Source organism: Acomys minous (genome assembly GCF_964271855.1).
Source record: "Acomys minous genome assembly, chromosome: 16".
Classification (NCBI taxonomy): Eukaryota; Metazoa; Chordata; class Mammalia; order Rodentia; family Muridae; genus Acomys; species Acomys minous.
The window spans coordinates 2,789,018-2,814,356 of NC_140498.1; the positions used below are offsets into that span (position 1 = coordinate 2,789,018).

Genomic DNA, 25,339 nt, shown 5'->3' on the forward strand with positions numbered 1-25,339 from the left:
TTGGAAATCCTGGAGAGCTTTCTAGAAGGCGAACGAGCCTCGCAGGCGGGACCCCCGAGCGCCACCTGCTGGACCTGTGCAGGCCGGAGCCCACACACCTGGGGCGGGGGGCCGGGGTCCAGCGTTTGGGTCCCCTTCCCCCCCCCCCCCGGCTTTTCCACGACCTGCGGGACAGTATCTTATTGTTTTCAGTCGCAGCCCTTCAAGCTTAGTCCTCAAATCCAGCCTGGAACCGTCCTCCCTACCCCCGCACCTTCGGCTCCCAGATTTAGTAGCTGTCGAAACCCTAGGCCCCCTCGCCCTCACTCTCTGGTCCACGCGGGGAATTACTCTCGTGGGGTGGGGCTGCGGGGCGATGCGCCTGCGCAGTGTCCGCAGACCAGCGGCTTACCCCCGCCCCCCCACCCCGCCCCGGGTTGCCATGGCGACGCGTGCTTGCAGGCGCGGGGACCCAGGGAGGGCCACGCGGGGCAGCTTCTTGGTTGGTGTGACCCAACCGTCGGTCTAGGGAGGAGAGGGTCGGCGTTGTGAGGTGTGTGGTGGGGGCAGAGGGAAGGAAAAGAATGCTGGGGAGAAGGGTCAGCTGTGGGGGGGCAGCAGCAGCTGTGGAGGAGGCAAGAGCTGCAAAGAAGAAGAAGGGGAGGTTATAGGGGCAGAGGGGGGCAAGGCGCAGTTGTGAGGGAGAGGGGCAATTCAGGGTGCCCTGAAGAGGGGGCAGTTGTTTGGGGAAGGAATTGTGAGGGAAATATCGACTATTATTGGTGACCAGTTTGAGGAGCGGGTGGGCGGGCCCGGAGGTATTTTTCCAGTAACCCCAGTGAGTCCCCGGCTGGGACAGTTTCTGTTGGACAGTTTCAGTGTGGGTCCCACGATGATGTCTCCCGAGGCCCCAGTTTGAGGCTCAGCAGAGCTAGATGCTAATCCCCGAGGCTGATGAAGGAAACCGCATTCTTGTAGTTGGTTTTATTGATTTGTTGGGCTAACAGAACGTTTTTCCTTGGAGCAAAGTACAAATCCTTCAAGTCTGAAATTCATAACCCATGATCAATGCCTGTGGCAGCCTGTGGGGATGAGGAAAGAAAGCCACAGGTGGCGGCCAGGCACTTGCTGAAGGAAGAGGGAGCACCCAGCATTCTAACCTGTGTTCCGGGAAATTCTATGCCCCTGCCATGTTGCTTTCTACCTTTTTTTTTTTTTTTTTTTTTTTTTTAAGGCCCCACTGGGTCTTCTGTGCGCCTCCAGTGCCCTTTGGTTCTGGGTTGTTCTCAAGGACATTTGGATCTGGTGGTCCTGAAATTCTGTTCTTGGCACAGACCAACCAAACGGGGCTAAGACACTGCAGCACACACACACCAGCACCTCCCTCCCTCTCTTCTTGACAATTAACAACTAAAGAGACTTGTGCAAGTGTTGCTATCTGTTTAGGGCAGTTGAGATTTTAGCGTGGGTAGGAGGAGCATTTCCTCTGTTTAGTTAGGGTGGAGAGGAGATACAGGGAAAGTCATCTGGGTCTGCCTCAGTGACTTGACACAGTGACAATGACAAGAGGCTTTCTCTTATTCAGGATGCTGTAGGGTAGTGTGTCCGAAGCTTTGGTTAAGCGCACCTCAGCTTTGATCCTAATTAGCATATATTTTCTGTATCTCTCCTTAGTGGGGTTTCTGTTATTTAAAAAAAAAAAAAAGATTGTCTTTAGTTTATACATACATATTTGTGTATGTGTAAGTGTGTGTAGACACCCAAGGGGGTCAGAAGGGAGTCAGATCGCCCAGAGCTGGAGTCACAGGCAGCTGTGGGTCAGCTGACATAGGTGCTGGGAACCAAACTCCTGTGGTCCTGAAGACCAGGGAAGCCATCTTTCCAGTTCCATGTCTGGAATAAACCTTTGTTTATTCCTAATGACTTCTGAGACCTTGAATTTTCCCCACTTTCAGTTGGTGTGTGTGTGTGTGTGTGTGTGTGTGTGTGTGTGTGTATACAGGCCATTGTGTGTAAGTGCAGGTCAGAGAGCAACTTGTGGGGGTTGGTTCTCTTCCTGTAGTGTGTGGGGCACCAAGGCTTGGACTTAGGTTCTCAGCCTTGTTGGCAAGCACTGAGCGAGCTGTCTCACCTGCCCTGGTTTTTTTTTACTCAGTCCAATTCTCTGAAGAGTTTGGGTTATCCCAGGGGGGAAAAAAGGTGAGGATGCCACAGCCTCCCTCCCAGGGCCTTGCACACACACTCTAGGCAAGCACTTTACTGCTCAGTGGTAGCCTCCAGCTCCAATGGGTACAGGCCCTGAGCGCACAGCAGGGTGTAGGTACCCCCAGAAAAGATGATTGTCTTGTATAAAGTTCAGTTTCTGCATGCGAAAGGGGCTTTGTGTACTGGGGGGCTGGGGTAGAGGCAAGATCTGGCAGTGGACTTCTGACACCCATGTACCTACAGGTTTTGCCTTCAAGATGTCTAGCAAAGCTGAGAAGAAGCGAAAAGTGGGTGGCCGGGGAGGCCCCCGGGCAGGCCGGATTGGCCGAACTGCTCCATCTGTGGAGGCTATAGGAGCTGCTGAGCCTTCCGTGCTCTCTACTGACCAGGAGCCAGAGCCTGAGTCCGTCAAGGAGGAGCCGGGTGAGTGCCTGCTGGGACAGAGGCCGCTTAGTAGTGAGGCCAGGGGAGCGGTAGAGAGGCTCTTGGAGTGTTACTGTTTTTCTGGAGACAAGGTCTCTTCGTGTCACTCTGGGTGGTCTCATACTGGCCACGCAGAGCAGGCAGGCCTGGAACTCAAGAGGGACCGGCCTGGCTTTGCCTCAAGAGTCCTGAGATGAAAGGTGACCAGCGCCACGCCCAACTCAGGAGCATCTTGGGGCTGGGAAGCAGGACCCACTGGAGGGCCAAGGTGACGTTGTATCTCTAAGGCTCCGGTAGAACCTCTGCCCTACTCGTTATTTTATTTTATTTTTTTTCCTTTCTGTATGTGCACGTGTCTTCTTCCTGGCCAGCCTGCTGTTTATTCTGTCTTAAAAATTTCCCATCAGCGCACCAGGAATTCACCAGCCAAGTCTTTGTGCAGCCTCTTCCTCATTTCAAGTGTTCCTGGCTGTTCCCACCCCACCGTGGAGGGTTTGATCTCTTCCTTTTTCCTATTTTCACCCTGGGTGGCAAAACAAATAGTGTTTTTCTCCCATTAAGCCCATCACCATGGAGACCCAGCCTGCCTTGCCACCCTTTGAATCCTAAGCCCGGCTGATGCGTCCCTACCATCTGTTGAAAGCTCCTGTGTTTTCTTCCTCGGCTTGGCAGGGACTTGGTAGATTGTGGCGGTTCAGGTTCAGGGTGACAGGAAAAGAAGCCACACGGAGCGGAGCGAACAAAGCGCTTAAACCAGCTGCCTCCTGTGGATTTGATCCGGGAGCCATCGTGCTTGGAGAGTTTGGGGTGTTGGTCGCTGTCAATTGCTTCTCCTCCCCCCACCCCCAACCCTGGAGTCCCCTGTCCAGTGGGCACAAGACTGTGAGCCAGCTGTCAACCTCACCTTTAAAATGGGGCTCATAGCCGGGCGGTGGTGGCGCACACGCCTTTAATCCCAGCACTCGGGAGGCAGAGGCAGGCGGATCGCTGTGAGTTCGAGGCCAGCCTGGTCTACAAAGTGAGTCTAGGACAGCCAGGGCTACACAGAGAAACCCTGTCTCGAAAAACAAAAACAAAAAATAAATAAAATAGGTCTTGTTGATAATTGCTAGTGCCCTGTGAGGGTAAAGAGAAATAGAATCTTCTCCTGCTGTTGTATTTTTTGTTTTTTAACATTCATTTAGTATTTTAATAATAATAATAATAATAATAATAATAATAATAATAACAATAACAATAACAATAACAACAATAATTATATTTTATGTATGGGTGTCTTGCTCGAATGTTTGTCTGAGCACCACATGCATGCCTGGTGGAGGCCAGGGTGTCAGATCGCTTGGAGCTGGAATATAAATATGAGCCCCCAAGTGGCTGCTGAAATCAACCCTGAGTTCCCTGGAAGACAGCCAGTGCTCTTAACAGACGAGTAATCTCCCCAGCCGCTAGTTGCTTGGTTATTTACTTATATGTTTAGCGTGTGTGCATATGCCTGCTCATAGCGTGGTGCATAGACAGAGATCAGGGGACACCTTGTGGGAGTTGATTGTTTCCTCCCACCGCGTGGGCTCTGGGAGTCAAACTCAAGTCATCCAGCTTGGACCTCAGCACCCTCATTCTGCTGACACGCCTTTTCTCCCTTCAGTGTTGAGGGTTGAATCCGAGGCCTCATACATGTCAGGCCAATGTTCTACCACGGAGCCACATCCCCAGCTAGAAGCCCCCTGTCTTGGATATAGGCTTAGAGCTGTGGGTTTGCTACACACACACACAGATACACACACACACACACAGATACACACACACACAGATACACACACACATACAGACACACACATAGACACACACACAGACACACACACAGACATACACACACAGACACAAACACACAGAGACACACACACACAGACATACACACACACACAGACACTGAGATGGGGTTTTCTTACGTATTCTAGGAGCGCTTTGAGTACTTGATCTTTTCAGTCTCCCAAGTCCTGGGACTGTAGGCCCTCGGCTGCCTCTCCTGGATCCTTGCTAATATTAACAGTTACGAGATTAAGTACAAGTCTCGGGAAAAGGTCATGAGCCTACTCTGGGACCTAGTGTTGGAGAAGTGTGCAACATTACCACCTCTGACCTCTCATGCGTTCAGAAGCAGTTTAAAATTGACTGGCTCCAAAGAGCCTGGTACCAGGAGTCATGGGAGGCTCAGAGAAGGCCTTGGCTTAGAGAATCTTCTGAGAAACAAAGAAAAGTGCTTCATAATGGATGCTTCAGATACCAGGAAGATTCGTTTCTCTCTCCCTCTGTCTCTCCCCCTCCCTCCCTTCCTCCCTCCCTCCCTCCCTCCCTCCCTCCCTCCCTCTCTCTTCCTTTTGTTCTTGTTTTTCCAGATAGGGTTTCTTTGTATCGCTCTGGCTGTCCTTGAACTTGCTCTGTGGATCAGGCTGACCTCAAACTCACAGAGATCTACTTGCCTCTGCCTCCCGAGTGCTGGGATTAAAGAGGTGCATCACCACCAGGCTTATTTTTATTTATTTATTTATTTTAGGTTTTTTGAGACAGGGTTTCTCTCTGTGTAGCCTTGGCTGTCCTGGACTCACTTTGTAGACCAGGCTGGCATTGAACTCACAGTGATCTGCCTGCCTCTGCCTCCCGAGTGCTGGGATTAAAGGTGTGCGCCACCACTACCCGGCCCTTATTTTTATTTTTTTCTTTCTTTTAGTTGTTTGTTTTGAAACAGGGTCTCTCTAGCCCTGTCTGTCTTGGAGCTTGCTATGTAGACAAGGCTGGCCTCAAACTCAGACCTTCCTGCTGGGATTAAAGGCCTGTGCCACCGTGCCCGGCCCTAAATTGCATTTATGTTTAAAGGTTTTTGGTTGTGTGCGTGGAGAGTGTGGGTTTGTGCACATGAGTGCAATGTCAGAGGAAGCCAGAAGAGGGTGCTGCAGTCTCCCGGGTTGGAGTTACAGATGGTTGTAAGCCATGCGCTATAGGTCGATCTCCTAACCACCGAGCCATGTCTCTAGATCCTCTTACATAAAACAAAAAACCAACCCCCCCCAAAAAAAATCTGTGTGTGTGTGTGTGTGTCTGTGTGCACACACAGGAGAGCATGCATGTGTGGAGGCCAGAGGTTGACAACACTGGGTGTCTTCCTCAATCACTCTATGTATGTATGTATGTATGTATGCGTACATTTTAGACAAAGTCCCTCTCTGAGCCTGGAGCTTGCTGATTGGCCAGACTGGCTGCCTAGCAAGCCCCAGGATCTTCTCCTTCCTGCTTTCCCAGCAGTGGGGTCCTAGTTGTGTACACCCAGATTTTACACGGGTCCTGGGGACCCAAACTCAGGTTTGCACAACAAACACTTCACTGACTGGACCATCTCCCAGCTCATAGACGGTCTTTTAAGTTTCTTTTGGGGGAGCCCGGCATGGTGGCGCACACCTTTAATCTCAGTACTTGAGAGGCAGAGGCAGGCGGATCACTGTGAGTTCGAGGCCAGCCTGGTCTACAAAGCGAGTCCAGGACAGCCAAGGCTACACAGAGAAACCCTGTCTCAAACAAACAAACAAACACATTCCTTTTTTTTTTTTTTTTTTTTTTTTTTTTGGTTTTTCGAGACAGGGTTTCTCTGTGTAGCCTTGGCCATCCTGGACTCACTTTGTAGACCAGGCTGGCCTCGAACTCACAGCGATCCACCTGCCTCTGCCTCCCGAGTGCTGGGATTAAAGGCGTGCGCCACCACGCCCGGCTACAAACACATTTCTTTTGGGGGGCTGGAGAGACGGCACAGCAATTAAGAGCTTGTACCGCTCTTGCAGAGGACTTGGGTTCAGTTCCTTGTGCTTGACTCAGGTGACTTCCAGCTGCCTGTGAGTCTGGCTCCAGGGGATCAGACACCCCTGGGTACACATACACACATAATTAAAACATAATAGGCTGCAGCAGTGGTTCGGGCCTTTAATCCTAACTCTTCGGGAGGCAGAGGCAGGTGGATCTCTGTGAGTTCAAGGCCAGCTTGGTCTACAAAGAGAGTTCCAGGACAGCCAGGGTACACAGAGAAACCCTGTCAAGAAAAACAAAACAAAACAAAGTTTTTTGGTTTTTGTTTTTCCTGGAAACAGGGTTTCTCTGTGTAGCCTTGACTATCCTGGGCTCTCTTTGTAGACCAGGCTGGCCTTGAACTCTCAGAGATCCACCTGCCTCTGCCTCCCGAAGAGTTGTGATTAAAGGAGTGCATCACCATGTCCGTCTTTTAAAAAATATTTTATTTTATTTTGCCTTGGTGTTTTGCCTGCACGTATGTCTGTGTATGAGGGTTCCAGAAGCTCAGGGACATGGAGTTACAAACAGGTGTGAGCAGCCATGTGGGTGATGGGAATTGAACCTGGGTCCTCTAGAAGAGCGGCCAGTGTTCCAACTGCTGAGCCACCTTGCCAGCCCCTGATGCCCACTTCTGACCTCTGGAGGCACCAAGTATACATGTAGCACACAGATAAACGTGCAGGCAAAACACCCCCACACGTAAAATAATAAATAAAAAAATTAATTTAAAAACACATTTTCTTTTTCATGGTACTGGGAGTTGAACCCTGGGCCTTGAGGATATGTTCTGCCTTTGACCCACAGAGCCCTCATGTGCTTTTCCTTGGGTTTCCTCCAATTGCCATTAAAAAAAAACATTCTAATCAGGCTTACAGTTTCTTCTCTGTTTTTCTCAAAAATGTTGACAAGAGGCAAGGAGGACGGTTAAGAGTTAAAGCCTCCCAGCCTGATGACCTGAATTCCATTCTTGGGACACACAGGGTCGGGAAGAGCTGACTCCTGCAAGCGGTTCCCTGACTGCCACATGCACACTGTGGCACCTTTATGCCTGCACCAATAAATAATGTATTATTATTATTTTTTTGACGTGAAAATATCCCTTTTTATTGTCTCACAGCCCTGATGGTTTAAGACAGATTCCATATTCCAAATCTCATTATCCCAAATGTGTTCATTAAACAACTTCCCAACATTTAAAAAAAAAAAAGTTAAATCAGAATTCAGTGTGATTTCCCTTTTAAGATCCAATCTCTGATGGTTTCAGATCTGAATTCTATGTCCCACCAAACTCATTTCAGTCAGCCACAGAATCCTTTATTATTTCTTGTTTTCTTATTGGCACCTTTCTGTATTTTCTCAAGAAAATAATGCATTTTTAAAAATCCTGAAATCAAGCGGGGTGTGGTGGTGCACGCCCTTAATCCCAGCACGAGGGAGGCAGAGGCAGGCAGATTGATGTGAGTTCGAGGCCAGCCTGGTCTACAAAGTGAGTCCAGGACAGCCAGGGCTACACAGAGAAACTTTGTCGGGGGGGGGTGGGGGGTGGGGGGTGGGGTGGTGGTGGTGGTGGTGGTGGGAAACCAAATAAAAATCCTGAAATCTATAACTTGCAAGTTCCCATTCGTATAAAGTCTGGCATCTACACTTATTTGGTGGTGAAGTCTAACCTAAACTGACACAAAGGAATTTATGACCTGTTAAAGCCACTTAGTATAAATATTCACATATTTTACTTCAGAAATATAGTAATAAAAGTTTAGTTGTTAAACATTGTTGTAGAACTCTCTGGAATGGGAGTCAGGGATTTCAAACCCAAGGATCTTATTTATTTATTTATTTTTATTTATTTATTTATTTTGAGACAGGGTTTCTCTGTGTAGCCTTGGCTGTCTTGGACTCACTTTGTAGACCAGGCTGGCCTCGAACTCACAGGCATCCTCCTGCCTCTGCTTGCCGAGTGCTGCGATTAAAGGTGTGCGCCACCACGGCCCGGCAAAACCAATGATCTTACATTACTTTTATTTTCCCTCCCCCGCTGATCACTAGCTGAGAAAATGCCTCCCAGCTGGGTCTCCTGGCGGCATTTGCTCCGCTGAGGCGCCTTCCTCTCTGATGGCTCCAGCTGTGTCAAGTTGAAGCGCAGAAGCAGCCAGTACAACCTTCACCTTGCGGCGCCCTCGCCTCCGCCTTCTGGGTGCTGGGATCACAGGCACGTGCCCCAGGAGCCTGAACCCAGAGCGTGCGCGCTAGGCGAGCCCTCTGCCAGCTTCGCTGCGTCACCATTCTAAAGCCTGTTCCGTCTGCCCTGTTCTAGAGCGGGACTCCAGGGCCTTGCTCCTGTAAGCACAGGCTATCCCTCTGACCTACACCCTAAACTCCATACAATCCTAAGATTAGAGTATTTCTGACACCAAGGATTGTGGGTAAGGGATCGTAGATGTGTTTCCGGCAAAGAGAAAACTATCAATACCTGAGGTCATCAAGGTAACACATCCCTTCTCGCCATCCCTGGGCCCCCTTCCTCCTCAGAGGCCACTGCTGTCTTGCAGTAGGGCATGTACTCTGGAGACCTGTTGTTTAGTTTTCTACAAATATCCATGAATGTCATGTACTATTGTGGCTTTTCTTCTTTTCTTTTCTTTTTTTTTTTTTTTGAGACAGGGTTTCTCTGTGTAGCCCTGGCTATCCTGGGACCCACTCTGTAGACTAGGCTGGCCTCGAACTCAGAGATCCACCTGCCTCTACCTCCCGAGTGCTGGGATTAAAGGGGTGTGCCAACACACCCAGCGGCATTGCATATCTTTGTCTCCATTGTATTAGAGAAGACAAAACCAGTTTATTCCAGTGATTGCCTGCCTCAGTTTCTCTCTTGGTCTCCGGTTGCTAAGAGTCCTTCCCTTGTGGGGATGTAAACAATACCTTGTCCCAGCCGCCTCCCCTCCCCCCAGGGCCAAACACAAACCAAGGTTTCAGCCTGCAGAGCTTATCCTGGGGCACAGTGAGCTTCGCTAGGGGTTACTTGCAGGGGTGGGGCCTCCCTTACAGGGGTTGTGCTCCGTCTTTACTCAACAGGAATAATGGTTTTACCCATAGCTGCGGAGATGGAGGCCCTCCCTCCCCAACCCTTCCGAGTGACCCCCAGGCCATATGCAATTAGGGCAGAACCACAAACTAATGGTAGGAAGGGCGGCTCAAAGCGTAGGTGAGCCGTGTAGGTGAGCGGCTCCTCGGCTCCGCATTTCCCCTCTCTGAGCGCCTGCCACAAGGCGGCAAGCCCAGCCGGGCAGTCTTCTGCAAGCAGGCCCAGCTAAATTCTTGAAGAAGATGGTGGTAGTTTGGTTCAGAGGCTTAGTGTTGAGTGACATCTGGACCGCAGTCAGCTACCCGGAGACCCGGCTCCCTCCCCCTTGCCGTTAGGCATCTGCAACTCTCCGTGCCATTTTCTCATCTTCTCCTTCTCTGTCTCTGTCCCTCGGTCTCTGCAGTGTTCCTTCCTCCCTCCTGTGCCCAAGGATGGGAAACCTACTAGGTTTTGTTTTGTTTGTTTGTTTGTTTTAGGTTTTTCAAGACAGGGTTTCTCTGTGTAACAGCTCTGATTTCCTGGAACTCTCTCTGTAGACCAGGCTGGCCTCACTCAAAGAGATCCACCTGCCTCCGCCTCCCAGGTGCTGGGATTAAAGGTGTGCGCCACCACCGCCCGGCTCAGATTTGTTTACTTTTATTTTATGTACTTTGGTGTTTTTCTCTGCACGTATATCTGTGCGAGGGTGTCAGATCCTCTGGAGCTGGAGTTACAGGAAATTATGAGCTGCCATGTGGGTGCTGGGAATTGAACTTGGATCCTCTGGAAGAGCAGCCAGTGCTCTTAACCACCGAGCCTTCCCTCTAGCTCGGTTTATTGTGTGTGTGTGTGTGTGTGTGTGTGTGTGTGTGTGTGTGTGTGTGTGTGTGTGTGTGTCTGGGTATGGGTATGGGTATGGGTATTGTTTCTGTGAATGCACTGCTGGAGGAGACCGGAGGCATAAAAACATCCCTGAAGCTGCAGTTCCAGGTAGCTGGGAGCCGTCTGACAGTGTGCTGGGCACCAGGCTTTGGAAGAGCAGTACACATTGTCTTATTTATTTATTTGTTTGTTTGTTTGTTTGGTTGGTTTGGTTTCGTCTTATTTATTTTATGTACATTCGAGATGGGGTCTCACTGTGCTTCTGGCTGGTTTGGAACTCACTGTGTATACAGAGCTGGCCTTGGACCCACAGAGACTCAGCGGCCCCCCGCTCCTGGGTGCTATGGGGTGTGCTTCTAAGGTGAGCTTATGTAGCTGAGGCTTCTACGTCTGCCCTCCCTCTGCCGGGACTCTGTAAATATGTGCACCCCCTACTCCCAGATTTCAAACAGCAATTTAAAAAAATCAAACACGTTAAAACAACACAATCCAAAGATACACTAATTTGATACTTACACACTGAGGAGAGATGCCAGGAAAGTATTAAGGTCTTTGTTTTCCATAATTAAATCATTATGTTTTTATAAAGAACAGAAAACTTCATGTGTAGAGTAAAACCCTGCATTTCATAACATACAATTGTCTCCAATCTGAGATGAGGTGTTTCGGGCAGTGTTTGTTGGCAGTGTGTTGGTTGGTACGTGCAGTGTGTGTGTGTGTGTGTGTGTGTGTGTGTGTGTGTGTGGTGTGTGCGTGTGTGATGTGTTTAGGATCAAGGTTGTGTAAATTTGCAGAATATAGCACAGGCAGAGGGTGACAGCTGCCAGATGTACCTTGGGTTCATTATGAGTTTGATTTTTTAATTTTTTAAAACAGAATTTATTACATTTTATTTTTACTTAATTGTTCTTTTCGTGTGCACGTGGTGTGCACGTGTGCCACATGCTGCCGTGTTTCCGTGAGGCCAGAGGACACTTGTGGCAGTCAGTTCGCTCCTTCCTCCATGTGTTGCACAGACATCAAGCTCAGAGCACTGGGCGTGGCAGCAAATGCCTGGATGCACTGAGCCCTCTTGTTGGCCCTTTGGATTAATTTTGGTCAGAAACCTCTTACTGTTGTCAAAATTTTCCAATGCCCTATGTTCTGTTATGCAAGAGCCTGGACCCTAAAGCATACAACCCACTGGTTTTTGACATATTTAAAAGCTGTACAACCATCAATACTATGCAATTTTAGGACATTTTCATCCTCCCAAAAGAAAGCCATTTAAAGCACCTCGACAAATTGGTAACAGATGACTCCTGAGTCTTTTTTTGTGTGTGTGAGTGTATATGTGTGTGCATGTGCATTTGTATGTATATTTAACATACGTATGTATGCATATATGTACATACATATGTGTATATGCATATGTATACTATGTGTGTGGGTTTTTGGCTTGACTTTTATTGCTGTGAAAAGCAACTGACCAAACCAACCTAGGGAAAGGCTGTTTGCTTACGTGTCCTGATCACAACCCATCGTTGAGCGATACCGAGAGGGAACCGGAGCCTGGGAGCAGGGGCGTGGACCATGGAGCGTGGACCATGGAGCGTGGACCATGGAGCGTGGACCGTGGAGGAGTGATGTTTGCCAGCTTGCTCACCATGGCCAGTCCAGATTGCTCTTTAAATTTAGACTCATTGTTTAATATGTATGGAGGCTTTGTTTGCATGTATGTCTGTGCACTACTCAGGGCACTACATGCATGTGTGTGTGTGTGTGTGTGTGTGTGTGTGTGTGTGTGTGTGTGTATGCATGTGTGTGTGTGTGTGTGTGTGTGTGTGAATGCCATGAATCCAATATGCAGTGGTGGTTGGAGGACAGCCTCAGGTGCCAACCCTTGCCTCCCAGCTAGTTTGAGACAAGATGTCTGTTGTTTTCTGCTGCACACACCACCCACGCTGGCCTGAGTCTCTGGCATGCTCCTGTCTCTGTGTCCCTGTTTAAAAAAAGAAGCTGGGGGCCGGGCGTGGTGGTGCACAGCTTTAATCCCAGCACTCGGGAGGCAGAGGCAGGCGGATCGCTGTGAGTTCGAGGCCAGCCTGGTCTACAAAGTGAGTCTAGGACAGCCAAGGCTACACAGAGAGACCCTGTCTTGAAAAAACAAAACAAAACAAAAAGCAACAGCAGCAGCAGCAGCGCGGGGCCCGGCGTTCTGTGGGGTCTAGAGACTCACATTCAGCTCTCTGTGCTTCAGGACGGACAGCACTGAGCCCGTCTCCTCAGCCCCTTCTCTACTTTATTAGTTTAATTAGTTAGGCTTGTTCATTTGCTTGCTTGTTTGTTTGTTTGTTTTTCCTGCCACAAGTCAGGGCAGTCTTCCTGCCTAAATACCCCGAGTGTTTGGATCACAAGCATGAGCCGCCATATCTGCCTCCAAGGACAAGCCAATGGCCTCATTGCCTTGTGGCGCTCCGAGCCTGGTATGTGCTGGGGAAGAGCAAGGCCCTGTTCTCAGAGCCCTGACTGGAGCAGCTTTCCCTCAGGCCCTGAGTGTCACTAATCTGTATTCACTTGATAGATTTTTCTATGCTGGCCATTTCATGTCAGTGGAAGCACACGATAATGTGTATTCACGTATCTGGCTTTTTTTACATAGCGTAAAAGTTTCGAGGTTCAGCTATGTTGTAGTATGAAACTTACTCTCCTTTCTGTATAGTGACAGCCCACCGTCCATGTGTACCATATTTTGTTTATCTAGCTATAGCTCTTTCTGTTTCTGTTTCTGTTTTCTTCAGACAGGGTTTCTCTGTGTAGCCTTGGCTGTCCTGGACTCGCTTTGTAGACCAGGCTGGCCTCGAACTCACAGAGATCTGCCTGCCTCTGCCTCCTGAGTGCTGGGATTAAAGGCGTGTGCCCCCACACCTGCTGTCACCACACCTGCTGCCCCGACACCTGCTGCCCCGACACCTGCTGCCCCCACACCTGCTGTCACCACACCTGCTGCCCCCACACCTGCTGCCCCACACCTGCTGCCCCCACACCTGCTGTCACCACACCTGCTGCCCCCACACCTGCTGCCCCCACACCTGCTGCCACACCTGCTGCCACACCTGCTGCCTCCACACCTGCTGCCCCCACACCTGCTGTCACCACACCTGCTGCCCCCACACCTGCTGCCCCCACACCTGCTGCCACACCTGCTGCCCCCACACCTGCTGCCACACCTGCTGCCCCCACACCTGCTGCCCCCACACCTGCTGTCACCACACCTGCTGCCCCCACACCTGCTGCCACCACACCTGCTGCCCCCACACCTGCTGCCCCCACACCTGCTGTCCCCACACCTGCTGCCCCCACACCTGTTGCCCCCACACCTGCTGCCACACCTGTTGCCCCCACACCTGCTGCCCCCACACCTGCTGCCACCACACCTGCCTCCCTTGCTCTTCTCCACGCCCCCATTGTGAATAGTGCTGCTGCAGTCATTAACAAGCCACTCAGGTTCTGCTCTCCAGCCTCTTGGGTACTAGATGAGGGACTGCTGGGTAATATGGCGCCTGTGCTTGATGTCACTTTTGTATCTCTGCTCTCCCCAGACCTGGTACAAGAGGACCTTGAAGTACCTAAAGAACCGGATACTTCGACGGATGTGGTAGGTTTGCATCTCCCCCAAGGATCATTTTCCTCCTCCCAGTAACCGAATAAACAGCATCAGTGCCGGGACAGTGTGTGCAGAATCCCCTCTAGCTGGCCACTTCTCTCCGCTTCTCCCACTGGTGCCTATTGATGAGCAGAGGGCCAGACAGTCTGAGCCCCTTCCCCAGGATGAGGCCTTGAGGAAGGAACTGGTCTCTCTTGTCCCCATAGCTTGGGTCAGCCATGATCAGTCTTACAGGTGGGCGTGTCCTGCTTGGACAGTGCTTTCTAGGTCATTCTCTTTCCTTCCCTTCTGCAGTTCTCTTTTGGCTGACAGAGGCTGACAGAGGCTGACAGAGGCTGCCCCGTCACTATGAGAGATAGGCATTAAATGGCACCTTTTCTTTCAAGAAGAACATAGCCTGGGATGAGGAGGATGGTAACCTTGCATTCTTTTTTTTTTTTCCTCAGTGTTTTATGTTCATTGGTATTTTTAAAATTATTTTTTGTTTATTTTGTTTATTTTGTTCTTTTTTTTTTTTATGTATACAAATCTCGTTATAGATGGTTGAGAGCCACCATGTGGTTGCTGGGAATTGAACTCAGGACCTTTGGAAGAGCAGTCAGTGCTCTTAACCTCTGAGCCATCTCTCCAGCCCTCCCCCTCTTTTTGTTTTTGTTCATTGGTATTTTGCCTGCATGTTTGTGTAGATGTCTGTGTGAGGGAGTCAGAACAGGAGGTTACAGACAGGTATGAGCCGCCATGTGGGTGCCTCTCGAAGAGCAGCCAGTGTTCTTAACTGCTGAGCCATCTCTCCAGCCCCGAACTTGCATTCTTTTAAAAGGGGAAAAGAGACTAAAACCTGCCCACTGAAAACATCGGTGCCGGCTGAAGTGGCACATGCTTGCCACCCCGGCGCAGGGGAAGCTGAGACAGGAGGCATTGTATGGGTAAACCAGCCTGGGCTGCCTTTCCAAGACTCTTCAAACAACCCAGAGACAGAAGGAAAACAGACAAAGAGAAACTAAACCAGCAAAAAGGCACAAACCCAGCCAGTCGTAAGATCCCCTCCCGCCAGCCTCAAACCCCGGCCGTCCACCACAGGCGGGCGCGCCACTTTGCTCTTAGGTTGTTTCCGGTTGGTTGTTTGAAACAGCCTGGAGCCTCAGCTAGCCCCAGACTCACGATATAGCTTAAGCTGGTCTCGCTCTTGCTGTCTTCCTGCCTGATTCCCAAGTGCTAGGGTTACAAGGTGTCCCCACCCCTCCCGGCTCATTGCTGTCATCTTTTGGGGATGCAGTCCTACTACATAGGTCAATTGCCTGGTCACCCAACTGCCCCCCCCCTTTTTTTTTGAGACAGAATTTCTCTGTGTAGCCTTGGCTGTCCTAGACTCACTCTGTAGACCAGGCTGGCCTCGAACTCACAGCGATCCACCTGCCTCTGCCTCCCAAGTGCTGCGCTAAAGGCTTGTGCCACCAAGCCCGGCTTGGTTATTAATTTTTATTTTATGTACATTGATGTTTTACCTGCATTTGTGAAAGAGTTGGATCCCCTGGAACTGTGATTTCAGAGAGTTGTGAGCTGCCATGTGGGTGCTGGGGATTAGACCTGGGTCCTCTGGAAGAGCAGCCAGTGCTCTTAACTGCCCAGCTGTCTCTCCAGTCCCCAAATATACCACTTTTAATAGCCATCTCTGTTCTATTAGGCACACGTACCTTAGTTAGACTATTATTCGTGGCTATTTTGCTGTTTACCATGTTTTGTTCTCATAATATTGCTGGGATAAATACTCTAAAATTAACAGTGAGATACTCAGTATTTCCTTAAGCCACATCTTATAGAATGTTAGTAAGAATAAGTGAGAATCACTAAGAATAGGGACCCGAGAGATGGCTCCGTGGTTAGCAGCACTGGCTGCTCTTCCAGAGGACCACGGTTCGATTCCCAGCACCTATGTGGCGGCTCACAATCATCAGTAACTCCAGTTTGATGGGATCTGACGCCCTCTACTGGGCTCCTTGGGCACCTGGCATACAAGTGGTCCACAGACACGAAGGCAACCCAGGGTTTTTTCTGCCAGCTGTAATATGCGTTTATCTTAGCAATAAAGCTAATTCTAGCCAGAGGGTTGTCAATTTAGTGTTAACACAAATGGACAATAAGTTATGTCTCTGTTATTTTTATTCATATTCTCTGATCTCAAGTAAAACAGAACATTTTTTTTTCCTTGGTTGCATTTTTCTTTTAAATGGTGTGGCCAGTCTATGCCCTTTGGTTTGTTTATTTATTGGGCTCTTGACGATTTCTCATCAACTCACCCATAACCGGTACAGGAAAGCATTTAGGAAAATTGTCTGTTACTTCCTTTTCTTTGGAACTTTGTGATTCTTCCCCATCTTCCAGGGACAGGGGACGAAGGGCCGGGTGGCACCCCAGTCCCCAGCACCGAGTGCGTCTCCACTGCACACCCTGCAGTTAGAGGTCCACAGGTGCGCCGCTTCCACGGCCGCTGGTTCTCTTCCCTCCAATCCCTCTGTCCCTTCGTGTTTTTCAGAGTTTCTTTCCTCGTGTCCCCTGGTGCCTCCTTACTGCGAGGCCAGCGGACTGGTAGCGTGTCTCATGGTTCAGCATCCGGAAGCGGCAGCTTCATGAGAAGCCTGCGGGGTCCTTGTCCCCCTCATCAACTCCCTGCTTCTACCTTCCTGCTCCAGGCTGGTGTCTTAGTGGTTCCCCTAACGCACCTTCCCTTCCGAGGCTGAGAATGTTAGAGAATACATTTTCAGAGCCACAGGCAGAAGGGAAATATTTAGGGGAAGATAACAGCCCATCGTTTCCCTCTGTGACACATTCTGTTTTCGTTCTGTGAGGCAGAGGAGTCTATTGTTTCCTTTAAAAGCCTGAAACCTATCGTTCAGTCACCCCCCGCTTTCTGGTGTCGCCTCATCTCTCTGAGGGCGTCTCTGACGCGTTGTGTCTCTCCGCTCTCCCCAGAAGCCCCTGTTCCTCTCCCGAGCGATGTTGACCGGACTGGCAGATGCCGTGTGGACGGAGGAGCACAGCGCCGTCCTGGATCACTTTGTCCAGGATCCCGAGGAACCTGCCCTCACCATCTTCATTGACCCCATTTTTGGGCTGAAGCTGGAGCTGGGCATGCCTGTGCAGGTGGGTACCCCACTTTCTAGGCCTTCCTCCCGGCAGCTCAAGGTGCTGCATTGCCTGTGCAGGTGGGTACCCCTCTTTCTAGGCCTTCCTCCCGGCAGCTCAAGGTGCTGCATTGCCTGTGCAGGTGGGTACCCCTCTTTCTAGGCCTTCCTCCCGGCAGCTCAAGGTGCTGCATTGCCTGTGCAGGTGGGTACCCCCCTTTCTAGGCCTTCCTCCCGGCGGCTCAAGGTGCTGCATTGCCTGTGCAGGTGGGTACCCCACTTTCTAGGCCTTCCTCCAGGCAGCTCAAGGTGCTGCATTGCCTGTGCAGGTGGGTACCCCTCTTTCTAGGCCTTCCTCCCGGCAGCTCAAGGTGCTGCATTGCCTGTGCAGGTGGGTACCCCACTTTCTAGGCCTTCCTCCAGGCAGCTCAAGGTGCTGCATTGCCTGTGCAGGTGGGTACCCCTCTTTCTAGGCCTTCCTCCCGGCAGCTCAAGGTGCTGCATTGCCTGTGCAGGTGGGTACCCCCCTTTCTAGGCCTTCCTCCCGGCAGCTCAAGGTGCTGCATTGCCTGTGCAGGTGGGTACCCCTCTTTCTAGGCCTTCCTCCCGGCAGCTCAAGGTGCTGCATTGCCTGTGCAGGTGGGTACCCCCCTTTCTAGGCCTTCCTCCCGGCAGCTCAAGGTGCTGCATTGCCTGTGCAGGTGGGTACCCCACTTTCTAGGCCTTCCTCCAGGCAGCTCAAGGTGCTGCATATCTCCAGAATCCTGAGTCATGTTTTCTTCTGTGCCTGAGGCTCATGGAACCCCACTGTGTATGGGGGGGGCGCTCTACCAGGAAGCAGATTTCAGAAGAAGATAATGAAATGAGGCAGGTAGACCTGGGCACGGGAAAGAAGAGGTGGGTAGTAAGACGCCAACAGTGGGATCTGGGTGGTAGGTGTCTTCCTTTTTAGTGGTTTTTCCATACAGGGTTTCTCTGTATAGCTCTTGGCTGTCCTAGAACTTGCTTTGTAGATGAGGCTGGCCTCGAACCCATAGAAATCCACTTGCCTCTGCCCCCACCTGCATGTGCCATCACCACCTGGCTGGGTATCACTCTTGTACAAATCATTTACTTAAACACAACTATTTATCTATTATCTATCTATGTATCATGTGTGAGTGCACACACATGTGTGTGTCTTGGCATGTGTGTGGAGGGCAGAGGACAACGTGTAGGACTCACTTTTCTCCTTGTACCACATGGTTCCTAGGACAGAACTCACGACCCCAGGCTTGGTGGCACTTTTACCTTCTGAGCCATCTCCCTGGCTCTGATTCTTTTATTTCCTTCTGTATATTTGGAACATTTAAAAATAAAATATTTGGCTGGGTGCAGTGGTGCACACCTATAATCCCAGCACTCTGGGAGGCAGAGGCAGGCAGATCTCTGTGAGTTCGAGGCCAGCCTGGTCTACAAAGCGAGTCCAGGACAGCCAAGGCTACACAGAGAAACCCTGTCTCAAAAAAATTATAAATAAATAAATATCCAGAAAAATGCATAAAAATACCAACAGTGATGATGAAGAAACCAACAAAGGAGATTTGTAGACACAAGAAACCTTTCTTGAAGCACAGTAATTAGAGCAGTTAACACTAGGCCCAGGAGCACAAGTGTGGATAACATCAAGGAAATAAATGAAACTAGACAGCAGCACAATCACAGGGGATTCTGAAAATAGAAAGCACTTGGGAGGTAATCACAAGGAGGGTCACTGCAAGTTCAAGGCCAGCCTGGTCTATATAATGAGTTCTAGGCTAGCCAGGGCTATGTAGTAAGACCCTGTCTCAAAAACAAAAAAATAAAAATACAAGAACAAAACAAGAAAAGTGATCCATTTAGCTGTAATTCCAGCACTCTGGGAGGCAGAGGGAAGCAGATCTCTGTCATTTCAAGGCCAGCCTGGTCTACAAAGGGACTCCAGGACAGCCAAGGCCACACAGAGAAACTGTGACTCGAAAAACCAAATACATACATACATACATACATACATACATACATACATACATACATACATACCAGCCCCAGTAGCTTAGTAGTAGTACCCTTGCTTAGCCAGCACAGAAAGGGGAAAAAAAGATTAATTTCTCTTTGCATCCTGACTTTGGATGCCCAGTGACTGTCGATGCTCCCCTCACACCATGATGGTCTGTATCCTCTTCCAGAGGTCATGAGTTCAATTCCCAGCAACCACATGGTGGCTCACAACCATCTATAATGTGATCTGATGTCCTCCTCTGGCCTGCAGGTATACATGCAGGGAGAGCACTGTATACATAATAAATAAATAAATAAATAAATCTTTTTTAAAAAGCACAAAAAGCAAAACCTGCAAACATGAAACAGCACCACCCATGAGCCACAAACACAGGGGGAGGGGCACAGTCAAACCTGAAACAGATGTGAACACCAAGTGGGCGCCCCCAACAGAAAGCGGAAGACCAAGTCGCTTCATGCCGTTGTGGATGGCGGGGACCTTAGAGCACCCTCAGGGTCTCCTAGGAGGATTTTGTGCTAGTGCCTTAAATTAGCCTTAACCACTTGCCCCTCCTCACACAAGTCTCTGGGGCTACAAAAAAGTGAATAAAATGTAAAATACCTAATCCTTTCGCTTTACCTTCAAGAGGCAAAATAAACTGGTCTCTCACAGTGGGACATCAAGAAGTCGCCCACAGTGTGCTGGAGCCAAAAGAGTGAATTGACAAAGCTGCTCAGGCATGAGCAAAATGGGGCGAAATTGCGTGGCAACAGCGAGCATATTATATCAAGGACAAAGGGTGGGGGGGAGAACAAAGCGCGTGCATGGGGAAGATCTAACCGCACGAAGAGGAGGAGACTCCACAGCTGAGCGACGGCGCAACTAGATATGCTCTGAGCTCAGCCCTTAGAAGAGCGGCCAGAGCCATAAAAGGTGAGAAGGAGATGAAAGAGAGAGTACGGATTTTAGGAAATGAATAAAGCAGCATGCTACAAAACCAGGGGATGAAAAATGGCAAGGAACTGAATAGCGGTGGTTGGGGTCTGTCAGCCGCAGAGCGGAAGGCTGCGGCATCCGCAGCTCATGTAAGAAAAAAGGCCGAAGACATTAATGCAATTAGAGAGAACCGAGTAGACCTGAGGGCTGGGCACGAGCGAGCGGAGGAGCCGAGAGCCAGTGCAGTGTGGACTCAGAACGTACAAAGAATTAGCCTGGAATGAAAAAGGAGCTGTGTCTGGGAGTCAAGAGGACACAGGAGACTGCTTACTGTTTGCTCCTCACGTTTAATGACAGCGTGCATTTTCGTTACACCAGTAAAATTTGAGGGTACCAGGTGTTTGGGGGGATTAACTATATGGTGCTTTGCCAAGGACATACAACTTCAACCAAATAACAAGGAACAGATAAATCCAAATTAAGGGATATTCTGAAAGCACGTGGCTTGACTCAGAATGGCTGATAGTACAACACAGAAGGGAGAAAAGGCCGGGCATGATGGCACAGGCTTGTAAAGGAGGACTGAGAGTTCAGTGGGACACGTGCACCCCATCCCCCATCCCCCCAGGATAGCAGCAAGGAGGGTGTGGGAGAAGAGGCAGGGGTATTAGAAGTTCAAGGCCAGCCTTGCCTACAGAAAGAGCTCTAGGCCAGCTTAAGTATGCAATTCTGTCTCAATGCCCCCAACCCCACAGACAAACAAACAAAACCTCAAACACACACACAAAAGGTAGACATGGGCCGGGTGGTGGTGGTGAACGCCTTTAATCCCAGCACACAGGAGGCAGAGGCAGGAGGATCTCTGTGAATTCGATGTCAACCTGGTCTACAAAGCGAGTCCAGGACAGCCAGGGCTACACAGAGAAACCCTGTCTCGAAAAACCAAACACAACAACCAAAAAAGCTAGATGTGGTCGTGATACCTTTAATTTCAACATTTAGGAGGCAGAGGCAGGGGGATCCTGTGAGTGGAAGGCCATCCTACTTTAGACAGCAGTGTATTCCAGGCCAGCCAGGGCTTACATAATGAGACCCTGTTTCAAAACAGAAACAAAAGCAAACAGCAGTAACAATAAAGTAAGACATGACCATGCATGGCCCAGGATGGGAAGCAATGCAGCAACACAAGATGTCGTTTGGACTGCTAGAGAAAGCTAAATATGGACATGTATTGTATTGTATTGGGTTAAGTGTTCCATTACCATAATTACAGTGTTAGGCATTTTTAAAAGATACAGGCCAAGGGGCTAGAGAGTTGGCTCAGTGGTTAAGAGCATTGTCTGCTCTTCCAAAGGTCCTGGGTTCAATTCCCAGCAACCACATGGCAGCGCACAACTGTCTGTAACTCCAAGATCTGACACCCTCACACCAATGCACAGAAATTAAAATTAAATAAAAATATTTTTTTAAAAAAAGATACAGGCCAAAGATTAAGGATGTGTTGTCTGGATGCAGCTAACAAAGTCTTAGGTGTAAAGAGGGCACAAACAGGCAAAGTGCACTGAATCTAGGAGACAGCCGGGTGCAGTGGTGTACGCCTGTAACCCCAGCACTCCGGGAGGCAGAGGCAGGAGTCCAGGACAGCCCAGGCTACACAGAGAAACCCTGTCTCAAAACAAAACGGCCCCCCAAACAAGCACACAAAAAGAATCTAAGCAACAGGGACATTTTGTTAATTTTATTTTTCTTGAAAATTTGCTATGAATTGGAGTTTTTTGGAATTAAAAATTGAAAAAGCTGGGAGTGATGGCACATGTCTGCAACCGTAGCAGTTGGGAGGCAGAGGCAGGAGAATTTCTTCTAGTTTGAGGCCAACCTGGGCTACATATGGGTTCACAGTAGACACCTTGTCTCAAACAAAACAAGACAGCAACAACAAAACCAAACACACACAACTGAGGGCAAGAGAGGGTTCAGTAGGTCGTGGTATTTTTTTTTCTTTTTTTTTAAATTATTTTTATTTTATGTGCAGATCTTGGAGTTATAGACAATTGTGAGGCGCTATGTGGGTGCTAGGAATTGAACCCAGGTCCTTTGGATGAGCAGTCAGTGCTCTTAACCGCTGAGCCATCTCTCAAGCCCCTGGTCATGGTATTTTCTACCCGAGCCTGATACCAGAGCGTGATTCTCAGTGGAAGGAAAGAACTGTCTCCCCAAAGCTGTCCTCTCGCCCCAGCACTCGGGAGGCAGAGGCAGGCGGAGCACTGAGTTCGAGGCCAGCCTGCTCTACAAAGCAAGTCCAGGACAGCCAAGGCTACACAGAGAAACCCTGTCTCGAAAAACACACACACACACACACACACACACACACACACACACACACACACACACACACACATCTCCTGTCCGTCTACCCATTCACAGCACACATTTATTGATCATCTACTATGTGCTGGACATAGTGTATTGGACTCGTAGTTCAAGTTGAACAGAATAGTCTATGCCGTCAAGGCATGTTTTATCCACCCCCTCCCCACACAGGAAGCTTAGGCAGGGACACTGAGAAAGCCCTCAGCCTGGCTTTCTCCAGGGGGGCCTCAGATTCCCTTGGGCACCCTGGATTCTGAACGCTGAACTGCTCTTCCGTACAGACTCAGAGTCAGATTGTGTACTTCATCCGCCAAGCACCAGTGCCCATCACCATAGAGAACTTTGAGGCGACAGTGCAGTTTGGGACAGTCCGGGGCGCCTACATCCCGGCTTTGCTTCGGCTGCTCAGCGGCGTCTACGTCCCTCAGATTTTCATGAACACATCCTGGCCCGAGAGCATCCGAAACCATTTTGTCTCACACCTGCACCGGTTTCTGGCCTGTCTGACAGGTAAGCAAGAGGCTGGGCGGCTGGCTTCTCCACGCCGGGCTATGAGGCAGCTGGGCAGTTCATGTCATTGCGCTGACACCCTCACGCGCACATATAAGCAGGCAAAATGCCAATGTACATAAAATAAGAGAAATAAGTAGCAGAGGCAGGCGGATCTCTGTGAGTTTGAGGCCAGCCTGGTCTATAAAGTAAGTCCAGAACAGCCAGGACTACAACAAAGAAACCCTGTCTGGAAAAAAAACAAAACAAAACAAAATAAAAAACAAAAACAAAACAAAAAAGCAACCAACCAAAAAACATCAACGAGCTGGGCATGGTGGCGCACTCCTTTAATCCCAGTACTTGGGAGGCAGAGGCAGGCGGATCTCTGTGAGTTCGAGGCCAGCCTGGTCTACAAAGCGAGTCCAGGACAGCCAAGGCTACACAGAGAAACCCTGTCTTGAAAAAACTTAAAAAAAAAAAACAAAACAGCAGCGAGAGGACATTTTGAGTATCACCCAGTACCGCAGAGTGGTCACTAAGGGGTGGCGTGAGGGTAGATCATTTGCTTAACGTGCTTGGCGGCTTAGGCCTGCTCCTTGGCACTGCTAAGCAGAGCCTTGGTCAATGCTGAACGTCGCATTCTTGCAAACGTTTGCCTTCTAATTTACATTCCCTTTGGTAATATAGTACTTGTTCAGGCCTGCTCAAACCCAGAGCTGGAGATGGCTGAGAGGTACATGTGGCATAAGGAGAGACAGAGGGGCGGCTGGGGACTTGTGTGCGTCGCGGAGGATATGGTGCAGATAGTGGAATGGTTTTATGGTAATTTCTGAACAGACCTCCTGGAGCTTTGCCCCTTGGCTTCTGTTATTTCTGTTCTACATACCGAAGAAGTCTGAGTCACAGTTACTCCTGTCTGTTCTCCTAAAGTGCATGTGCTATCTTTGGTATCTGTAAGGGCTGGTGTCAGGGATGTTGGAGCCCTTGGAAGATGGCGCCGTAATCGCACATAACCCACACATCCCCCCCGCGCACTTTAAATCACCTCTGGATTATTCATAGCACATGATACAACGTAAACAGGTGTTCTGTCGTTTAGGGACGATGACAAAGGGACACATTCAGCACAGGTGCGGTTTGTAAAGAATTGTGGGGGGCAGGTGAGATGACTCCGTGGCGGAAAGGTATTTGCCAGTAAGACTGGTCCATCTTCAGAGCCCGCGCTTGAAGGAGAGGACCAACTCCTGCAGGTTGGCCTCTGCTTTCCACAGCAGGGTGTGTGCCCAGGTACACGAGACCCTGCCTAACAGCAGCGGGGCAGCGGAGCTCTTTTTGAGTTATGCATGTGAGCCTATGGACACGCAGAATTGGCTGCACTCCCCTCCCCCCTTCCCCCCTCCCCCAGCCCCTCCCCCATCCCCTCCCCCCATCCTCTGCCTCTTGATCATCACTCCTAATTTGCACAGACGCAGCAAAGCTCACCCTTGGACTTTTCCTGGCCCTTTCTTAGACACTCGGTACAAACTGGAGGGCCACACCGTCCTGTACATCCCTGCAGAGGCCATAAACATGAAACCTGAGGTGGTGGTGAAGGACAAGGAGCTGGTGCAGAGGCTGGAGAGTGAGTGATGGGAGGGGGCAGGCAAGGGGGAGAGGTGGGGAGGAGGCGGGAGGGGGCGCTGGCGGCGGGGGAGGTGAGAGGGGGGCAACTGCAGCTCCTGATAAAGCTGCTGGTAAGGAGGGCTCTGTGGCAGTGAGGGCACGACCAGGGAGCAGGGAAGGAAAACCAAGAGGTGCCCCCTTGCCCGCCGCCGCAGCCTCCATGATCCATTGGACCCGGCAGATCAAGGAGGTGCTGAGTGCTCAGGAGTCTGTGGAGACGGGGGAAAATTTAGGTCCTTTGGAAGAGATTGAGTTCTGGCACAATCGCTGCATGGACCTGTCCGGCATCAGCAAGCAGCTGGTGAAGAAAGGGGTGAAACACATCGAGTCCATCCTGCGCCTCGCCAAGTCGTCCTACCTAGCGCCCTTTATGAAGCTGGCCCAGCAGATCCAGGTGGCGTGGAAGTGGGCGTGGTCGGCCTGACACGGGGTGGGGGTGAGTCAGCCAGCCAATCATAACGCGCTGACTGACCCAGCGCCGTGGGAGTCATTCACCTAGCCTGGAGATGGCGATGCCCAGACTCCAAAGCAGCTGAGAACCTAGGTAAAGGGGACTTAGCGATTACGTGGAGCCAAGGACAGGCCTGTGCAGTTCAGTCAGGAGAGTTTCAAAACAAACCCGTAAAAACTAAATTTGCTCTGACAAGCTGATCGTGTAGATACCGGCTCCCCCAGGAGGTGCGTGATCTGTGTGAAGACCTTTCTCCCCA

General features: G+C 50.1%; 1 protein-coding gene across 1 annotated transcript in view; it reads left to right on the plus strand.

The window, feature by feature from the left end:
* The first annotated feature begins 454 nt into the window (after window positions 1–454).
* Window positions 455–25,339, plus strand: part of DNAH2 (dynein axonemal heavy chain 2) — a 115,548-nt gene continuing 90,663 nt past the window's right edge. Inside the window, 7 exon segments of the mRNA XM_084763330.1 lie at window positions 455–532; window positions 2,428–2,607; window positions 13,966–14,021; window positions 17,001–17,171; window positions 22,757–22,985; window positions 24,478–24,588; window positions 24,785–25,023. Of these exon segments, the coding sequence (XP_084619456.1) occupies window positions 2,442–2,607; window positions 13,966–14,021; window positions 17,001–17,171; window positions 22,757–22,985; window positions 24,478–24,588; window positions 24,785–25,023 (972 nt within the window). The 5' untranslated portion in view covers window positions 455–532; window positions 2,428–2,441.